A 20,590-nucleotide genomic window follows, 5' to 3' on the forward strand; every position below is an offset into this window, starting at 1 on the left:
GGGGTAAGTTCCCCTGGCCAGTAGCTGGGCATTTAGGGGAGGAGTAGAGGAGGCTGAAGGGACAAATGGGAAAGGAGTGGGGATGGAGGGAGTGGAGGGCCAAGACAATAAGAGCTAGAATAAAGGTGCAAGGAGCTAAGGTCATGAGAGCAAGGGCAGCTTTTAGAAGAGAGGCTGTCAAGCTCAATCAGCCAGCGCTGACAGTAGCAGAGCAGCAGCGGTAGCAGCAGCAGACACAGCCAGCTGAACCAGTAGGCTGAGACTGGGGTTCGAGGCCGGCAGTGGCTGATGCTGCTCTGCTGGCTGCCACCTGCAGGGAGACGGAGAGGGATTATTGACACCTGTCCAGCAGGGACACACAAACACACACCCACTCTGTCTCACACCCACACCAGCACTCACATACGCTCACACTCGTATATGCATGCACTCAAACCCACTCAGAAACAGGCAGGTTAATACCGGTGTCAGGCTGGATGGCATGCTCGCAGGCAATCGCATTTTCTCGCATACACGCACGCATTCTTCACACAGCTGCTCTCTCACTGACTCATACTGTTTTTACAGTGCATTCAATATAACACAACTATGTAAAGATAAAACATAGTAGTATTCAAATTTATGCAAACAAATTACAACAGACTTCAATTTTCTTCTGCTAGGAAAGCCACAATGTTGCTGCCTCAAACAAATTTCAAGTGCAAATATATAATTTAGTAAAACTTTGTGTTAGTAATGAGCTGCGGACTCAGGTCACTCCTACAGCCGTCTTCTGAACAACCTTCGATAAAATATGTTTTTTTTTCTTTTTCTTTCTTTCTTATGAAACCAGACCTGGCACAACTGAGTACAATGTCCCAGAAAGCATTAAAAAATATTGCAGTAGTAACTTCATGTAACATGCTAAAAATGAAAGAAAATCTAGATGAAGACTACACCTAAGGCTATTTTGCGAATATTAACATTTATATTTTCTAACCTGATTATACTAAATTTGTAAAGAGTGATAAACCTTTACAACATAAATATGTGAACAAATTGAAAAAAATGGTAATGCAGGTAAAGCAAAACATGAGTATCAGTATGACTGACCACTAAAGGACATACTATCCATATGCAGTACATAGATTACAGGAAGCAGAGGAAATGATTCTCCTTAATGTTTGACTCAGAGAGAGCGAGAGAGAGAGAGAGAGAGAGAGAGAGAGAGAGAGAGACCATGCGTATGTACTGTACAGTGGTAAGAAAGCTGCAGAGTGCAGGCTGCTGTAACTTGATTCATGGCCAGCAGTAGAGTACTGCTGAGAGTGCAGGCGATATTTGAGACACCAAGCCATCGAAAAGACCCTTGTCCTACTTTCTTTTTCACATCCCAACTGCTTTCAGTTATGTACAGTTGATGATAAACTCTGACTTCTAGTTTGTGATGTAGTTCTTTGACTTATGAAGATTTAGTCTAAACCAGATACAGAACATCTATACACTGCAGGCGTTTGATTTTCACTTGCAATCAAATTTATAGTACTTCAGTGCTACTGTACAAGATTCAAACAATCATTTGGTGTTTATTTAGGTCCCACAAGATACCAGGGCATCTGCTTTAAGAGGTTTAAAGTTTAGAGGCTTCAATTATATTCACTTTTAGTCTTCAAATGCATATATGATTGCCTGATGCCTGAATATATGATTATTAGAATTAAGATCTAATGACAAAGAACTCAAAACCAAATCAACCAAATAAACATGACTATCTATCTATCTATCTATCTATCTATCTATCTATCTATCTATCTATCTATCTTTCTTTTAGGATATTTCGTGTTTGTGCTTTGTGGTAAGACCAAAAAGGAGGAAATAAGAATGTGAATTTGTAACTAACTGAGTTTGTCATCCCTCTCACTTTGTGGCAGTAGATTTGTAAATAACGAGAAAAGAAAGAGATCTGGGGAGAAAATTTGAAATAATAAAAAGTGTGAAATATGGAAAATGTGTCTGACAGATGTATGTACAGAAACATATATATATATATATATATATATATATATATATATATATATATATATATATATATATATATATATATATATATATATATATATATGAATAAACGATACAATTTTTGCCCAGTAAACGGGCACATATATGTATGTGGAAGCCACAAAACATTTAAAAAACACGTAGAGATGCTCACACCGATACACGCACACATACACACATAGAGACATATAGACTTCACAGTAATCAATGAGCACATTTAGAAACAGTTGGAGAACAAATTCAAACTGAACATCTCAAAACTCACAGAGACATCAAAGATAGATAGTTGCACAACATAAGATGGACACGGTTTACGTAGAATTAGCGACACACAAAACGATCACAGCATTCATACATGAACAGCAGACACAGTTCACAAAAAAAGGTCTGTGGCCTTTCTGTATCCCCTTTTAAGACAGATCATTGAGGAGTAACAGAGACAGACTGTAGTCATTCTCAGTATACATGCCATGCAAAGACACATGTCTGTTTGTCAGGCAACGTTAGGCACTGATGCAGCATTTGAAGCTTTATCTCCAACAGTCCAGTCTCAGAGCGGGCCCTCCATGCAAACACGAGGGAGATGAGCAATGAGCGAAGTCTTGTTCACATGCCGACATGCAGGAGAGCAGGGGAAAAAAGGGATGGGAAAGGAGGGAAAGGAAGGAGTGGGAAACAGAGAAGAGCAGCAAGAGAGGAAGAGGAATATAAAACAGGGTGATGAACACAGACAGAAACAGTGAGAGAGAGTGAGGGTCACCTCCCCCCTCCCAGTGGGTGCTGAGTACACAGTCTGTGTGAGGGGTATCTGTCACAGAGTGGACACTTAAGAAAGGTGGGGTTTTCAAGAGTCAGGAAAAAAAGAAAAAAAAGAAAAATGCATTTGTCGCAAAAAATAAAAGCTTAAGATGTGGGTCAGAGGTCAACATGAGGTCAGAGTTCGGAGAGGAAGTGAGAAGGAGGAAGAGTGGGGCGGCTAGGCTGCAGATGACCAGAGAAAAACAAAGAGAGGGACAGAGTCACAGGGAATGAATCAGGGCTCCCAAAAGCACATTCGGTGCACCAACGCTACCTCTAAAGACTCAAACTAAGTCCCATGCAGACACAGGCAGACAGAGGTCTAAAGGAAAAGGGGTTACTCTAGTATGATCAAGTGTATGCTTTGTTTAGTAACCTGGAGTCGCTTTTGAATAAACCTTTGCTTGCTTTTTATTTCAAGTTTGAAGGAATATTTTCTGCAAACACAGTACTTTAAAAAATAGAAATCGCGTTTGTTTTTGTGGTGATGGGGAGTCTATAGCGGACCTGATTTTAAATAATCACTGACATGTTTCAATATCCATGAATTTCCTTCCCTTTCTGTCCAAAGTGTCAGATGAGAAGATTGATGCCACACATTTCTGCAGTTAAAAAGCAGCTGGTTAGCTCAGCTTAGCATAAACGTGGAGAAAAAAGTGAGGTATAGTTAGCTTCTGTCCAGATGTGAAAGCAGTTCATTAGTGTCTTTTTTTTTTTTTAACTTTGTCCAAAGTTTATAGGTCTACGCTGTGGTTTTACTGAGGTTACCTGGTTAAAAATAAAGCCAGGGTTGCTAGCTGCTTCTTCCAGTCTCTTCTCCCTTCATGCTAAGCTAAGCTAACATGCAATGAGACATTATCTTCTCATCTAACTTCTGTGAATAAAGTAAAAACTGAAAATAATTATGTGCGCATTGTTCTTTATTTTTCACCACAATATTTTTAAATACTCTTTCCTTTTTTTTTGTTGCTAGTTTTTACTTTTGCTAGTTTCACTCTTATTCACTGAAAAGTCATGCTGGGTGCCTCACTCTATTGATGTGACTTTAGTAAGTACTGAACTAGATCGTAAATCATAAACCTCTTGATTCTTTTTTTTCCACTGTAAAATAAGTCAAGTAAACAATATCCAGTTTTTGAAATCCGCCAAGTCAAAGCAGGAACGACCTTTGGGAGGCAAATAGCCAAAAAGACAGACAGACAGACAGACAGAAGAGACAGATACAAAGTTATCAGATTCACTGCAGCTGTGATCTGAGCGTCTCCCTTTTCACGCTTTAGCCATCATGGTCACATCCGTATGCATTGTTACATCTCTCTTTATTGCTCCAGTTTTCACGGAGAGGACCTATCACCTGTCCGACTAACTCATCATCTGCACTCGAGGCAGAGAGGAGGAGCCAGTCCAGGAAGACGGGGAGCTCACAGCAGGCCAGATGTGAAAATGGAATCAATAAGATGTAGGGTATGCACGTGTGAAGGAAACCATGAGGAAAAGACTGAGGTCTGACAGTTGGTAAGAAGGCCAAATGTGCGAGGCTTTACTTGTGATCTACATGGACTCATCATGTATGACAAGGTGTTTTTATAGAGAATATGTCATGCTAAATGACAACACATTTTATAGAATTTTTTTTTATGATGCATAAAATTATTGTGAATTAGAATTGGAATTAAGCTCAGAACATCTTAACTACCAAACAAGCAAGAAAAAGACTAAACTCTGAGGATAGGAGAATGGAATAACTGAACCAATACACCATTAACCCCCTGAAGTATACCATTTAATTAAGGTTTCCTAGGTACTTCACTGCATTTCTATATTACCCTTTTTACAGTAGGAGTGTCCTGAGTCCCTCTGTGTGTTGCTGAGGTAAAATCCTGCAAAAGTTTGAGGCAGCTTTAAAACACAAGAGCATCACAGAGATTAAATAAGAAGGACATTGGGACAACAGAGTCATTTAGAGGGAAACAAACTTGACTTCATCTTCTGGGGAGTTTGGGGAAAGAGGTGCATGTTTATTGGAAAAGTGGCTGGAGATCAAGGAAATGGGACAGAAATGAGACCAGGCCATGGGATCTGGGGAGGGCGCTTACCATTGGTCATACCAGGGGACAGATGGTCTCTCTCGCTGTGTCGACGTCTGTTGACATCACGGGATCCTTGTCTCACAGGCTGAGGTGGCTGGCCCTCCAACATGTTGATGATGTCCATGCGGTCGATGCTCTTCAGAGCTGTGTACAAACTCTCCACTGCAGTGAAAAAAAGGAGTCACCGGCATGCATGGAAGAAAGAAGAAGAGGGGTGGGTTTCTAGAAATCATAAAAGTGTAGCTTTGAGTGAAGTGAAATGGCAAATGTCTACAGCAAATTTAGATTTACTGACTCTTTGCCCTCTTGCCCTCGAGAGTGGCCCACAGGTTGAGCAGTGCGGAGCTCTGCTCCAGCAGTGAGTTTGGATTCTCCACACGAATCTTGTTAATGTCATCCACACTCAGCTGAAGCTCACGTGCCAACTCTGTTTAGAAAGTGACAGAAGGAAGATCAAGAAAGCAGGAGAAATATTTATATAATTTGGCGTATGAGTCACGCCGATGAGGCGTACACAGAAGAGAAGGAACAGTCTCTGTAAAATAGCCACGGCTCTTGACAGAGAAAATAATTAGTTTCATTGGCTGGGCACCATGTGTTAACTTTGTTTAATCAGCAGCATGCTAGCAAACTTGTCAGACATAAGATAAACACGGATGGTTTACCGCACATAAAACAGATCCACTCACCAGCCCAGCTCAGTCCCAACTGTTCTGCAATTACAGCCATCTTCAGCTCTGTCCTTTCCATAGCACTCATTGATGCTGCAGAAAACATAAATATAAAGCTGAGATGCTTAATGATTCTAGGCAGGCTGGAAATTAAGTGCTATGATAAGACATAATGAAGCCATCATCATGTATTATACATTATTCCCTAGAAGGTAGACAGATCTAGTTACATAAAGAAGTGAGAGTGAGAGACTCGTACCCATTGCAGGCTCATTTAGAGCACTGTATCTTTCTCTTAAAGCCAGCGGGGTGAGAGTTCGCCTTCGGTCTTCACTCCCAACAATCTGAAAGAAAACATCAATGCAGTCGGAAATCTCGGAAGAAATGTGAACAAATACATTGAAGTTGTCTTTTAAAGCTTTACCTTGATACATGGAGGCATAGCGATGTTGAGGTTGCAGAGCACATGCTGGCTGTCTTCATACTTGGTGGATTTGCGAAGGAAAGACAAAAATCCAGTGGGCTCTTTACTACTGTCCCTCACCTTAGACGCAGAGGTTAAAGGTTAAAAAAAAAATATGACAGATGCATGAGTAGAGAAAGACCTAATGGAGTAACAAAGAAAATAAAACTGAAGACAAGTCAAAAGGCAACACCTTAACAGAGACAGGAAGTCGATTATCTCTGAAGGCCTGGAAGCTAAAGCAGCGAGGCTGTTGGGTGGCCTTCCTCACCGGAACAAGATTCCCTGAACACTCCAGGTGAAGTGGCATTCCTTCCATAACCTGTAATCACAGAGGCATTAACACATGTACAAAGAAGTAATCCAATAAGCACAACATGGCCCAAGAACTCGATTGTCCTGTGTAAGAAGGTCTCTGAACTGACCTCTATGTCCCTGCTGCGAGCCACCTCTGTGAAGTTCTCATGCTGCTCCAGAGTTTTATCCATCTTGTCATCAGTCATGCAGTAGCAGCGCAAACGGCCCTCGCGTAGCTCATTCATTTTTGCAAACACCACAAACTTGGCCATGTAAGGTACGGCCGACAGCTCCCTGTACAGCAGGTTGGCAAAGGACACAGCCTCGGCTGTCCGAGGACAGTCTGCGAGCCAGAATCTGGGAGAAAACGATCACGTTCAGTCACATGCATCTGTTCTTTGTCTCTTTATAATCACAGCCAAGCTGCTTACTGCAGTGGTTGTAGATGGCAAAGAATTTGAATAATCTTTCTTTTTTCTGTGTTATGATGACAAATATAATTTCACTGCACATGCTGCTATCTGAACTTACCGTGCAGAAACATTGGTTGTGAAACTGGCACATTCACTAGCATAGATAAGCTTAGTAGTGCCAGTAATGTCCTCCCATTGAGCTGGGGCTGTACCACCTGGGAGTCACAGAGAATGAGAGAGAGCACACCGAGTGATCAGCAGTCATAAAGAGTAAGTCTAGTGATGGCAGCATTTTAAACCAAGTATTTTAACCAAGCCTGACTATCAGCTGCATACACAAATCTTTCTTTGCTTTGGAAGTAAACTGCTGACATTGACACAAACACCCACGTGACAGCTGTGGCATGGAGTACCTATGACAGAGCAGAGAAGACGCAGACTGGTAGTATCACCCTCCCCAGAGTCTCGAGGGCTCTCCCTCCAAGATGGAGGCAGGGGAATACGTAGGCCGATTGGTCGGTGAAACTTGCGCCTCCGAGGCTCCACCGTGACTACGGGGCTAAAGTTTGCTTGGTTACCGAGAAGCTTTGCAACCAGCTCATCTGGAACTGGCTGAGCCTGAGGTTGGGAGTCGATGATGGCAAAAGGGAGCACGCAACAGGGGGCACGGTTTTGATGAAAGGGAGATTAAATGAAAATAAATAAATATGAAGGAGGATTTTAAAAAAAGATCAGGATGCCATGTGTAATGAGTTGATTGTAGGTGGATGATGAGACAACAGAAGTGGATAACAGAAAGGACAACCAAGTGGGGAAAATTAAAGATGATGAGAAAGAGAGAGAAAGAGAAATAAGGCCGCAGTGAACAAACTACTTCAACACAGAAACAATACATCTGAAAACCAAATAGTAACACAAACTGGTTGCATGACTTTACAAGTATATTTTTTATTGTAAAATGTAACAAAGTATGTTAACAAGAAGCTTTTACAATCATTAATACAGGAGAGATATCAAGTAAAAAGGCACTGTGGCTTTTCACAAGGCCATTGATGATGCAATTACTACAACAGCATTTTAGTTAAACAGATATGTTCCTAAAATATAGCCATGTAAGAAAATACTGAACATTATATTTCACTAATATTCAGTTACATTCACTATCAGCGTTGTTAGTTTGCAAAACCTATCGAGCTCAGATTGAATTCACTCGTGTGCCTAAAAGAAAAACAATTTCATCAAAACAGTAGTAGAAGGTCCACTTTTCATTTTGATTTACTGAAACATGATTTGGAGTCACACAAGCTGCTTAAGCTGCCGATCTATGTATGGAAAGAAGATTTTGAATGAGGAATTAATGCAATCAGAATCTTGAACTGGAACAAAAGAACATGCAGCAAAACAAATGGCAAAACAGTCGGTATTGTTTAAGCAACCAAAATAAAAATCACATGCAAACGAAACCTTGAAATCCCAAATATGCACGTCTGAGAAACAAATAGATGCATACGGCGAAGAATTAGGAAGGCAGAAACTCGAATGAAATCAATATAGTTTTATGTCTGATGACTGGATTGTTGTTTTTAGAGAATTAATGTACAGTTTAACTGTATTTTTAAAAGTAAAATCACATTACTGAATGTATTTTAGTCTTACAGTTAACAGCCCAGTGCCATGATATGTGACTCCTTGATGTGTTGGGGACATGCAGTCCTATGTCTTATATGTCCTCTTAAAAAAATTACTGCTTTACAGAATGTGGTGCTAAAGTTGAGCTAATAATTATTTATATTTTTTTTGTTTAGACAGCAAAGACACTAAAAGACTCAAAAGGCTCAAAAATAGATATAAACTTATATGGGCTTATTTTTTAGATATCTTAATTTAGTGTGTAAAATGCTAAGTACAGAGAATATGGTCAAGAATACATTAGCGAGAAAGACGTCACTGAAATCAGTCCAGTGTTATACAAAGGTGCCAAGTGCATGCAATGTGTGAAATGTAAGGCAAAAAGGTCCTCCCAAAAAAAAAAAGAAAAGAAAAAATGGACAAACAGACAAAAACAGTAAAGTAAATCAAAGAAACTTGGCACAAATGCTCATAAGAATACATCATTACACAATCAAAGTAAATCCAACATGCAACACAGGCATTAACGATTCTGTTTCTCCTCTCCTTCCTTCTCCACTTCGTTCCATCTCACCTGCAGCCCCAGACGGACTCGTTTGGTGACTGCTGTCTCGGGAAACGTGGCCTGGACCATCGGCACTAGTTTACTTGTCAGGGAGCCTCCTTCCGGGCCAATCAGGTCACTTTCTTGTTGCACTCGTGACACAACGGCAAAATAAAGGGGGAAGTCGGTAGAGATGATGCGGCGGATTCGCTTCTTCCCAAGTTCTTCTTGGCTTTCTAAATCTGAAGGGAGAAGAAGTGGTTGCGTTTGTTTAACAATGACACTAGGCTGTGGCTTAACTGAGTGTCAGCCTGAGATCAGCCTTTAAACTCTTACCCTCATCCATCCCGTTGAGGATTGTTTCTAGCACCTCGTCCCCGTAACGGTTGCGGTGTTCTTTCCAGACCGAGCCATTCTCACTCCTCAGCACTACGAGCTCCCGGTCACCACGACTGAGAGCAGCAAAGTGGGGGATCTCCACAATCACCGGTCTGCCACACATACAGAATTACACATGAGTAGAGAAACCCTTTTCTAACAATACATAAAACACTTTAAAAAAAAAGAAAAAAAAGAAGCTTCCTCACCCCAAAAACTGCATCCCTGCAGGACCCAGGGAAATGATTCTGCTGGCCAGCCCCTCTCCCTCCACCAGTGGAGGGGGGCTGGTCAGCTTCTGCGGCTTCACCAGGCGGCAGGTAATGCGGGTGGGTGCAGCACACGTCCGCGGAGGTATGATGACACGCAGACCATTATGCCTGCTGCCTCGCATTGAACCGCCACGCGCATCCACCATAAAACTGACCAGGAACCTGTTATCGGACAGCGATTGTGACGGTTAGTTTTCCGATCAGATTGTAAGCAGAGATGAAGTGATTCTTATGCTTGCAGTGCTGACCCCGTGTGTATGGGACTGGCGACTGGGCTGACATTGTCTGACGTCTCAGTCGCAGGGCTGCTGGGAATCAGTGAGTCCTCGTCGTATTCTTTGGGCAGTGGAAGTGGAGTGTGTTGCTACAACAGACATAAACAAATAAATGATTTAAATAACTAAAAACTTTTATTACTTATTTTAAAAAAAAAGGTATGAGAAGCGATATGATGGGTACTGTAAACCTGTGTTTATAGTCACTAAAATTCTAGTTTTACAGGGAATGTTGAGAAGACATTTTGGCAATGACTAAAAGGAGGGTTTTATGTCATGTTACAGAAATGCTGAAACAAATGAACCAGAAATCAAAACTGTGTGTTTACACATTTTAAAACAACATATTTTTTCGTGTATATGAAATATGTCTTATAATAACTCTGAAAGTCACTTACATTTCTTATACTAAATAATATTCACTGCCTTCTTAAAATTATGCGTGGGAATAATTTTTAAAGAGGAAACTTTGACTCTGCCATTGCAGCACTTTGTTCTTTTCTGTTGTAGATTTGCTGCTGTGCTTGGGATCATTGTTTTGTTGCATGACCCAGTTTGGGCCAAGCTTCAGCTGTTGGTCAGATGGCCTCACATTTAACTGTAGAATACGTTGGTATACACATGAATCGATGATGATTTCAATGACTGTAAGTTGCCCAAGGCCGGTGGCCACAAAGCAAGCCCAAATCATCGCCGCTCCACCGCCCGCATGACAGGTGGATAGTTTGACCTTGAGTTGAATTTGCTGGGACGTCTATTCCTGGGAAGACTGATGAGTGTGTTGAATGTTTTCCACAGAATGACCAACTCCAAATTGTTTGGAAATAGCCTCATAACCCTTCCCAGATTTATGTTTAATGACTTTACTCCTGAATGCTAGACCAGAAAACTGCCAAAACCTATGTTTTTATAGAGGTGCTCACACTTACTGATGATCAATTAATCAAGTGCATTTAATTGAAAGCACCTGGCTGCTACTTATGCTCTTAATTCCTATGGAAAATATATGTAAGGGTTTTCTTGTTGTATACCCTTAAACTTGCTTTTTCATATAGCTGTACAATGCAACTATAGGTTGATTCATACTTGATTTTAATAATTATGTTGGCTTTGAATGGGGCCATTTTCAAGAGTAAATAACAGTATAACACATAAAATAGCTATAAAACCTTTCCCCCCCTGTTTTTTTCCCCTTTTTTATGCAGGAGCAGAAAGAGGTAGACTAATACTAAAGAGTCTGGCTTTCTCTGCTGCTCCGATTTTGTCATCTGATGATTTTATGAAAGTGCAATAAAAGCATTTACTATTTTAGGTTTTCTGTATCTCAGTGATACTGCTCTGTAGTACCTGATCTATCTCATGTTCTCTCAGGATAACAGGCTCTGGAGAGACACGAGGGATCCGTGGAATGGCTGGCGAATAATTTCTGTTGTAGGAAAAAAGGAAAAAAAAAAAGTCAGATTTAAGACATTTCTTTGCATCTCCTCCCAAGTGTTCATCCTGGTGTTTAATGTGTGTGTGTCTATGGTGCAACCCCTACGATCCATCCACCTATTAGCTTAAGGTTACTAGCTTGGCTCTCTCCCCTGCTTCCCCGACCAGCCCCCCTTACGCTGTGCCCAGCCCTCTCTCGTACTCCAGTGATTTCTTGGGGGAGAGGAAATCGTCATCATGGTCTTTCATGTCATCCATCTTCATGTACCTGGCCCCTTCTGTCCCCAAGAGCTCCTCTCCTTCAGAGAACAACATGCCAAAGAGAGCGAACAGACCGTGGTCAGGTTGGTGAAACAGCATCAGAGAAAGAGAGAAAGAAGAGAACAGGGTTGTTAACCAGCTGTGAGAAGTGTTAGACAACATGATATCCCAGCTGATGGCTCTGCTATGTGGTGGTTAGACTGGTGAAATGAAACATCGGTGAAAATGATCTGGCCTTATTATAGCGAGTCAGCAGCACAAACACAAACATATTTTTATCCAGGATACAATAGTAGAATTAAAGCTGCACAGTTGTTCCCACTTTTTGAATAGAAAGGAGTAGATGAAACATTTTCTCCACACAAAACTGGAATTTAAGGGAAATTGTGAAAAAGATGAAATATATGACACACTGGTGGAAAAAACTAAACACAAAGGGATGTGAGAACATGGTTTGAGTGGGAATTTTTTAAAGGACCCAAAAAAGTTGCCTTTCACTGAGAATCTTCTCTTTTCTAACTTGGAGAAACACTGCTAACTGTAGCAACAGAGAAATGGATCAAGCTTTTGGAAATTTGTTCCGGAATAGGAAAAAAGGCATCCATTATTCTGACCTGATTCATTTTTATATGTTTTTGACTAAAAAGCAAAAAAAGGTTTTGTTAAGTGAACTCTAATTTTGAAATCATCACTGAGAGTCATGAACTGATTGTATGAGATGATCTTCCCATGCCTTGTTATCATAGAGGGAAAGACAAGAACTAACTCTAAGTTGAAGGAAGTGTTTTCCATGTCAGAATCCTTTAAGCTACTCCCAACAATAACGGAGAGGAGAAATAATCTTTTATTATTAAGTACAAGTCCTGGATTTAGGACATGACAAAGAGATTGAATGCATCGCCTGACAACAGCAGCCTGTTAAGAATTGAGACCATCAGTAAAACCTTTTTGTACCAGTTTGGGGAGAGCACTTAAGTGATATTCAGGAGAGGTCACTATGTGGGTAAAAGTACTGTTATCAAATAGATAAATAATTGACCAGTACAAGAATAATACGATATGCAGAAACCAAAAAACATCTATGGACGTAATAAATGGACAACAAACTGTTAAAAACGGGTTGTTAAAACTACAAGCATATATTCACTTATAATAAAGGGTTAGGCTATAAAATGCCTGCAGTAATCAACAATCTGCTGTTATTATCAAATAAAAACCAGTAAGCAGTAAATTCGACTTCTATTAAACAAAATTGCCACCCCTCTGGCTTTGGAATTAAAAGCTGAGTGAAAGACATCACCCACTCATCGACACCGGAGACTAATGGGATCTCTAATGGGAACGAGATGTCAGCATTTCAGTGTTTCAGATGAGAGAATACCTTTGTCTAGCTGGATTGTTCATACCTTTAATATTCAAGCTCAGGGGCCTGATACAAGATTCAGCATCTGGGTTTTAAGGTGTTAATTTAAGGTGTCACAAGAATGGGGACAAGGCAAAGAGGGGGAAATGAGCAACATAATTCCTTGATGGGGTTGTGTTTATGGCTAATTGTTGGACAAAAGATGTGACGTAGGATGAAAGGAGAAAAAAACGTATTACTGGAATAAACAGTGAAGTGGCCTGAATTAAATGGAAGAAAGTTTCAGTTGTTTTTACTACCTACTATAAAGAATTGTGATTTTTACAGTGGGTTCAATGTAGGAATTAAAAATAAAATTGACATTCTGTCAATTAACAAAAACTTTTTTATAATTATAAGAGAGACTGCGCAATGAGCTAATGAGCTTCCTTACAATTTAAGCCCCAAACAGCATTTCGTTATCATGTGGAAAAACTGAGATGTATTCTTATATTAAAATATCTCAGGGTGTGGTTAAACTTCTTCACTCCTCTGACCCACGAAAGATCAGAGCGGGCTGCATGTGGCCTCCAATGTAAAATGAGTCTCACATCCTTGCTCTAACAGAACACTTCTGCTCCTATAGCTGATCAAATTGCTGGTGAGGACAATAATAATAAACCATCTTATACTATAATATGGGAAATATGGGTGGAGTCACTGCTACAGAGAGCCGATCTGAGGACATCAACAATACAGCAGGACACTGTGGGCAGCTGATTCAGATTAACTGATCTTTACTACATCTGAATAAAAAGATAAAAATGTGCTCTTGACTTTGGAAAAGTTCATAAAATCCAGCTAGAGACAACACTGTTACTGATGAGCAGAGGGTGCATCAGAGCACGGAGCAGCATAATTTAATTTCTAACATTTTAGACAGCCGCTGCTTCAGAGAGTGATGCTGGAGGCGATTTGCTCTAAAAGAGATGAACACAAACACAGAGACAAGCAGAACAACAGAATTTCACTCCACGTATAACACCAACAGTGCAAGTTGCTCTCTGCTGTCCTTAGAACAAAGCACATATCTAGAAGTGAATTGAGGTGCTCTTCAGTTACTTACCCCCCAAAACAGGCGATAATGTTAAAGTGTTAATCAGCATCAAATGGAAATCTTCTCCGTGTGCGTGAATTAGTGACTGCAGCAGCCTGTGTGTCTGCATGAGGTCCCAGAGCCACAGTGATGTCGTAGTTATCATTACACCACATTTGACTCCATGAGTGCGCTACCCACAGGTTCACAAGTTAGCTCATGTCCTGCGTATCCTCTGTCTTGTGTGCCATGCATGTGTTGAGTAGGCGAAGCAGTCTGCTAATATCAGTTTACCAATCCGGATGTGAGATGTGTCTTTAAGACGGCGACTCAGCTACTTTCTATATTTAGAGCCACACTGACAAACTGTTGGTTGAATTATCAGGGGCCTAAAAATATCAAGACATGATATCCCATGACATTATTGTCAGCGGTATTGTAAACTTCAGGCGTTAAACCTGAGAAACCTTAAACCTGTCATAAGTGATTTTTTTTGGGCCACACGGGGGCAGCAGAAAATAGCTGTGACCTGACCAACGGTTCATCTGTGACACGACACAACCATAGCATTTTTTTTTATCCTGCTTTTCTTTTTACTCATAATTCTACGTCCTCTGCTTAATCATGCGCGTAAATGTCTTTTTGTTTAATAGCTCCGTAGCTAACAGTATTCTGCAAAAGTCTCAAGCTATCTCTCATTTCCTTATATTCTGCTTCCAAGTTTCTAAAGTGGTCTTGAACAGTAGTTAGGAGTAGGAACTTTATTTGATTCTATTTTTTAAGCCACTGATGTGGGGTGGAAGAAGTGGAGGACAAGCCTAAAAAACTACCTATAGGAGTGAAGAGTAGCTGAAAGTCAAGTCCTTAAGTGACATGAAAAGATCCAGCAAAGAGCTGACACAAGACCTGAGAGCATCTGACCCTTCAGGTGATTCATCTACTGTTCACCTGAACAACACGTCGTATGGAGTGATGAAATTTTTGGGCTCTATGTATGTACGGAAGACAGGAGATATGATCCTGAGTGTCTGGATCCATCCGTAAAACACGGTGGAGGCTCTGTCATGGTTTGGGGCTGCATTTCAGGTAGTAGTGTTAGTCAACAGAAAAGTACTATCAAATTTTGATCCACCATGCAGTACTCTCTGAAAACACCTGATTTTCAGCATGACAATGATCTAAAACACAGAAGTGAAAAAAAGGCAGCCAACATCCAAATAAGAGTTTTGAATGTCCTAGTTAGAGATATGACAAGGGAGCTGCCTATGAGAGTTCAGGCTGTGTCAAAGAATAAAGGTGGTAATACCAAATACTGAGCAATTGTAACAAGCTTGAAAATCAAACTCTGTTTTTGCCTTATATACCGTATATTACACATACAACAAGCTGGCAAAGCAAACCATTAGCTGAAAGTGACTCTAACCATGAGGGCAACAGTGGTGTGATAATCATAAGCAACTCCTATTAGAACCTGGTCATGTGACATATTATTAATGCTAATAGACCTTTGAGCATTTCTAAGAATCTCTAAGCCCCCAACCCAACAACCAATCAGCCAGCAAACACAGGTCACATGACAGAAACACAAGACAGTAATAAACGATGCAATACATAGAGGCAGATTCACATGGCGATACGGTTACAGTCACACATGTTTCAAATGAATATTAAAAATATGTATATATGACACTAAAATCTAAGTTATTAAAACTCACAAAGAAGGTTTCTTTTTGTGTTTTCCTAACTAAAGATTTATATTTGATTTAATATTATTAACAATGAAGGGCTTATGTCAAAGGCACCTGGAGAGTCAGAGAATGAGCGTGTTAGCACTGGGACATATCGAGGTTACAGACATGGGTGCTATGGGTGCATGCCAGTGAGAAACCAGAGCCACCACCACAGAGGGGAACGAAGGAGAGAGAGAAAAGCAGTGGCACAAAGATGGCGTGAGTCTGAAATGGAGCCACACACGTAAGAAACAGACATTCATACCTAATGTTAGCTGTGCAATTCCTAAAAAAAAAAAAAAGAGCAAAAGGCAAAAAAATGAGTCGTGAGGGGGAAAATGTTTACATCATCAAACAGTTACAGTGTTCCTGCTGTTTTATTTCAGTGATAATAATGATAATGATAATACCTTCATCCTCAGACACATCCAGTATTTCATCCACTGTCTCTGGGAAACTCATGCGATGTTTCTCTGTGGTTGTCTTTTGGGCATGGAGAAAAGAAAACAGTTACCGACAACAGCAAAAGGGAAGGTTCAACTTTTCATACAATATGTTCCCATGTGATTATCACCACCCCTTTTCTGAACATCTCACCATGGAAACTGTCTCCTCAGTGACAAGTTTTAGGACGTCAATCACCGAGATGTAGCCTAACCTCTTCGCGATAGCCAGAGCTGACGTGCCATGCTAAAAGAGAGAGAGTGGGACATCGATGAACACCAAACTTTACGAATGAGGATGACGAAGAGATAATCGCACTCACTGTAGTGGTCTCATTGGGCTGGGCGCCATGCTTCAGCAACAGTGTCACAATATCCGTGTGTCCCTGTTGGGCTGCCTGATGCAGAGGAGTGTAACCAAGCTGTGAGAGAAAAAATACACAAAAGTGTAAAAGTCGCTGTAAACACTAGAATTTCTGTGAGATTTCTAAAGACCACGTTCACGGTAGTCAACAAAAGCTAAACTAAGCCAGATGTGAAAAAACACAGACTTATGAACCAAACGGAAATAAAATAAAACTTACATACGTACATACAAAACTAATAAAAATAAAATGAAAATATTGTAGGAATGTTTTGTCAGTTTGCTTAAATTTGTGATGAGCCTTGATGCCTGAGTTTACTGAGACTGAGACATTACTGTAAGTGATGTAAAAGAAAAATACCCACTACATTATATTAAAAAATAAAGGAAAAGCTTAACATTTTAAGCAAAAATAGACTGCAACGAGCAGCCAACTGAGGAAAAAAAAACAAAGAATGTCATATGTGAAAAAGCTGATTAGTCGGTTCATTGCAGCCCTACAGTACATCCCACCTTTTCTTATAGTTGCTTTTTTCCTCTAGCATCTTCATATGAATATGGATAAACGCACACCAGCTTGAAACAGTTACTCTATGTATTACAGCAAACCATGTTTTCAAACATTTATTCCCTTATGAGCAAAAAACTCCTCTATGTCCTATTAAATCATTTTACACTAACAGCGGGGAAACCCAGCCATCACGAGCTGTGTGTTAACACACTGTAACCGTGGTTACTGACAGACTGTACTGAAGCTCTATGACTCATTCCCATCCGGCTTTAGCTGTAGTTTTCGTCCAGAGCCAGAGGGAGGCACTCACCCTTGTTTTGCTGTTCACGTTGGCCTGTTGCTGCAGGAGGAACTTCACCATCTTGATGTTGCCATAGTGACAAGCTACATGGAGTGGGGTGTAGCCCATCTGAAAGTGGAGAAAACACAGTGAAGGTCGTAACCGGGATCGTAATGATCCCACATGGAGGTTGAGTGTTTTATGAAAAACGTTTTAGAACTGCATACTATGTTTTTGAAATGGTTAAAGTGTTTCAAGAAAAGAAGATTGATTCAAAAATTGATACAAAAAAAATTATTTTAGGAATTAACAAACAGCGATTGGACCAAAATATAACCAGACAAATCAAAGCTACTCAGACATTTTCTCTTTCAGCTCAAAGACAAAACACCGCGTGATGAAAAGGTCTTACCCGTGTTGCGGCATAGACTGACGCGCCCTGCTTCACCAAGATATCAGCGATCCCAACGTGTCCTTCCTGTGCCACCAGGTGGAGGGGTGTTAACCCACTCTGTTTGTCAGGGTGAAAAGACAAAGGTCAAAAACAGCAAAAACAACATAGACTATAGTTTATTTTACAGTAACATTTCTTTCATTTTTTAAATTTTATCTGTCTTTGCCTTGTTGCCGAGGTTGACGTTGGCCTGTTTGGAGATGAGCAGGGACACCATGTCAGGCCTTCCTTCCTGTGAGGCCAGGTGGAGAGGTGTGACACCCTGTAGTGACTCAGCATTGGCTGATGCTCCATACTGCAGCAGGCTGTTGGCCACCTCCACCTGGTTCTGCTTGGATGCTATATGTAGGGCAGTGTAGCCATTCTAGAAAACAGATGTGGTTTTCTTTTAGAATGACATGAATTCACACACAATACTAAACCATCTGCCTGACCTTGTGTCTATATACGTGTATTTTTAATTTGATTTACCCTGGCTGCACTGTGTGGTGATCCTCCTTTGCTAACAAGAAGGTTAACAACATCCAGGTTGTTGTGATGTACAGCAACGTGCAGCGGAGTGAGACCATTCTGTAGAAAGGGATTCAAACATTAATCAGACTGTGGTAGTTCAAACAAGGATTTATTTAGTTCTTCCAAACACGCAAGCCCATTATGATTTCCTCACTTTTCCGGCAGCATTTGGGTTGGCTCCTCTTTCCAGAAGCAGCTCTGCTACGTCCACCTTCCCATACTTGGAGGCCACATGGAGTGGAGTGAAGCCTTTCTGCAGACGCACCAACAGGAAAGTGTATAAAACATCAGGTAGGGGTTTTTAGCATTTGGGCAGACAGTTTAAAATTTCACAGCAGAAGGTTGAGCAGGAAGTCTTTACCTTGGTCATCTTAGTCTGTTGAGCCTCCATGTCCAGGAGGATCCGTACAGTTTGCACATGACCTTCCCGGGCCGCGATATGCAGAGGTGTGTGTCCTGCTGTGGTGGTGGAGTTGGGGTTGGCCTTTTGCTCCAGCAGAAGCTTCACTAGCTCCTTGTGGCCCATCCGAGCTGCACAGTGCAGGGGTGTCTGGTCATCCTGTACAGGAGGGAAATTAGCACGTGGATGCAAAACTCGGTCAGCTTCATCTGCCGGTATTCGTGTATCACATTTATTTACAGGACGTTTATGCTTCGGTGTGTAACATCTCTACCTTGGCTTTGGCGTCCACTGGGGCTCCATTCTGCAATAAAAACTCTGCCACCTCATAGTGTCCTGCCCGGGATGCCATATGGAGAGGTGTTTCCACTTTCTGTTCACACACAAACCAAAGAGTCAAATCAATAATGCTCTCAGGAATATGAATTGGTTATTTGAGTTGGACTTGAAATTTCAGTTAGGTACCCACCACATTAGAAGCACTGGGAGAAGCACCTTTCTGCAGCAGGATCTTCACAATGTTGAGATGACCCATAAATGATGCTACGTGCAAAGGGGTTAAGCCGGACTATAAAAAAGGGAGCACAGGATTACAAGAATTAGAAATGATCTTGGGGATTTATTAAATCATCTATATAACTTCACATCTATCTATTTGAACTGTTCTTACCTCAGTCACAGCCTCTAATGACGCCGAGTGTTTGAGCAGGAGATCCATCACACGCATGTGGTTCTTTTTACAAGCAATATGCAAAGGGGTAAAGCCGTTCTGTGAAAGCAAACAGTTATCATTACTACCAAGGTAAAGAGCAACTTTGACTCGTATGACTTAATAAGCTGATCTGGCCTTATTAGAGTATGTTTGTCACTAACCAGAGCCCGAGAGTTGGGTTTGGCCCCTTTGTCCAGCAATACTTTGGCCATACGGTGGTGACCGCAGTGTGCCGCCACATGCAGAGGGGTGAGGTGGTCCAGTGTGATGTCATCAATCTCTGCGTTGTACTGTAGAAGCTGTTTGACGCAGTCCATGTGGTCGCCCTGCGCTGCCATGTGGATTGGAGACAGGCCATTCTGCAAAATAAATAAATAGATAGATAAATAAATATGTTGATTCTTTATTATCTCCAATGGCAGGAAGAAATTTTTCAGATTAAAAACAGAAAATTTAAAAAAAAAGCTCCCAGATTTGTACTTATGACCAAACGAAAGAGTGAAATTCAGAAACACTGTAAGTCATGCTGAAGCAACAGCTTCTCAAACCAAAGCAGGTATGTTGGGCACACATGTCCTCTCTCTTCACATTTCATTTACAAATATAAAAGGCAAGACCACAACCATTACCCCACTCATCAAAATACATCAATTTAGATAGTATGCCACAGTAAGCCAAAGGATTGAGTCTTTCACAATCAGTTGAAAAGATGACGGTTTTTGAATTCTTTCCCGTCTTACTGTTAAAAATAAAACCTTTAAGAGACTTAAAGAATTTTCTTGACGCCTGTAGGGGTTTACCTTAGTCTTTGCATTAATGGGGGCTCCATGGTCCAGCAGGATTTCTATAATCCTAACATGGCCATTTCTTGCTGCACAGTGCAGAGGAGTCAGCTCATCCTAGAGGGGAGTGATTGTTAGTGATTTAGTTAATGAACCATCTAAGTAGGACAATACAGTCAGAGCTTTGGAAACACTAAAGCTTTGAGATGAGAGCTTTGGAAACCTTGGTCTTGGCATCAATCTGAGCCCCTCTGTCCAGGAGGAGTCGGACCATGATCACGTTACCCCGTCTGGATGCAATGTGCAGAGGGGTGATACCGTTCTGTAGAACAGACACAGATGAGTTTAGACAAAAAACTAAAAGAACAGAGAGCAAGTCATGTGACTGACCTTCAGTGACA

The 20,590-nt window shown here is 41.0% G+C and overlaps 1 protein-coding gene across 1 annotated transcript in view; it reads right to left on the reverse strand.

The window, feature by feature from the left end:
* ank1a (ankyrin 1, erythrocytic a) overlaps positions 1-20,590 on the reverse strand; it is an 85,600-nt gene that overhangs the window by 9,934 nt on the left and 55,076 nt on the right. The window contains 32 exon segments of the mRNA XM_080892893.1: positions 2-53; positions 4,932-5,087; positions 5,221-5,352; positions 5,615-5,689; positions 5,856-5,940; positions 6,021-6,140; positions 6,253-6,381; positions 6,485-6,713; positions 6,888-6,984; positions 7,183-7,387; positions 8,973-9,184; positions 9,279-9,433; positions 9,530-9,754; positions 9,841-9,956; positions 11,215-11,293; positions 11,480-11,600; positions 15,996-16,016; positions 16,141-16,213; positions 16,328-16,420; positions 16,497-16,595; positions 17,359-17,457; positions 17,741-17,839; positions 17,949-18,146; positions 18,254-18,352; positions 18,450-18,548; positions 18,657-18,854; positions 18,970-19,068; positions 19,165-19,263; positions 19,366-19,464; positions 19,569-19,766; positions 20,208-20,306; positions 20,413-20,511. Coding sequence (XP_080749019.1) covers positions 2-53; positions 4,932-5,087; positions 5,221-5,352; positions 5,615-5,689; positions 5,856-5,940; positions 6,021-6,140; positions 6,253-6,381; positions 6,485-6,713; positions 6,888-6,984; positions 7,183-7,387; positions 8,973-9,184; positions 9,279-9,433; positions 9,530-9,754; positions 9,841-9,956; positions 11,215-11,293; positions 11,480-11,600; positions 15,996-16,016; positions 16,141-16,213; positions 16,328-16,420; positions 16,497-16,595; positions 17,359-17,457; positions 17,741-17,839; positions 17,949-18,146; positions 18,254-18,352; positions 18,450-18,548; positions 18,657-18,854; positions 18,970-19,068; positions 19,165-19,263; positions 19,366-19,464; positions 19,569-19,766; positions 20,208-20,306; positions 20,413-20,511 — 3,959 coding nt within the window.

Source organism: Rhamphochromis sp. 'chilingali' (assembly GCF_963969265.1).
Source record: "Rhamphochromis sp. 'chilingali' genome assembly, chromosome: 10".
Classification (NCBI taxonomy): Eukaryota; Metazoa; Chordata; class Actinopteri; order Cichliformes; family Cichlidae; genus Rhamphochromis; species Rhamphochromis sp. 'chilingali'.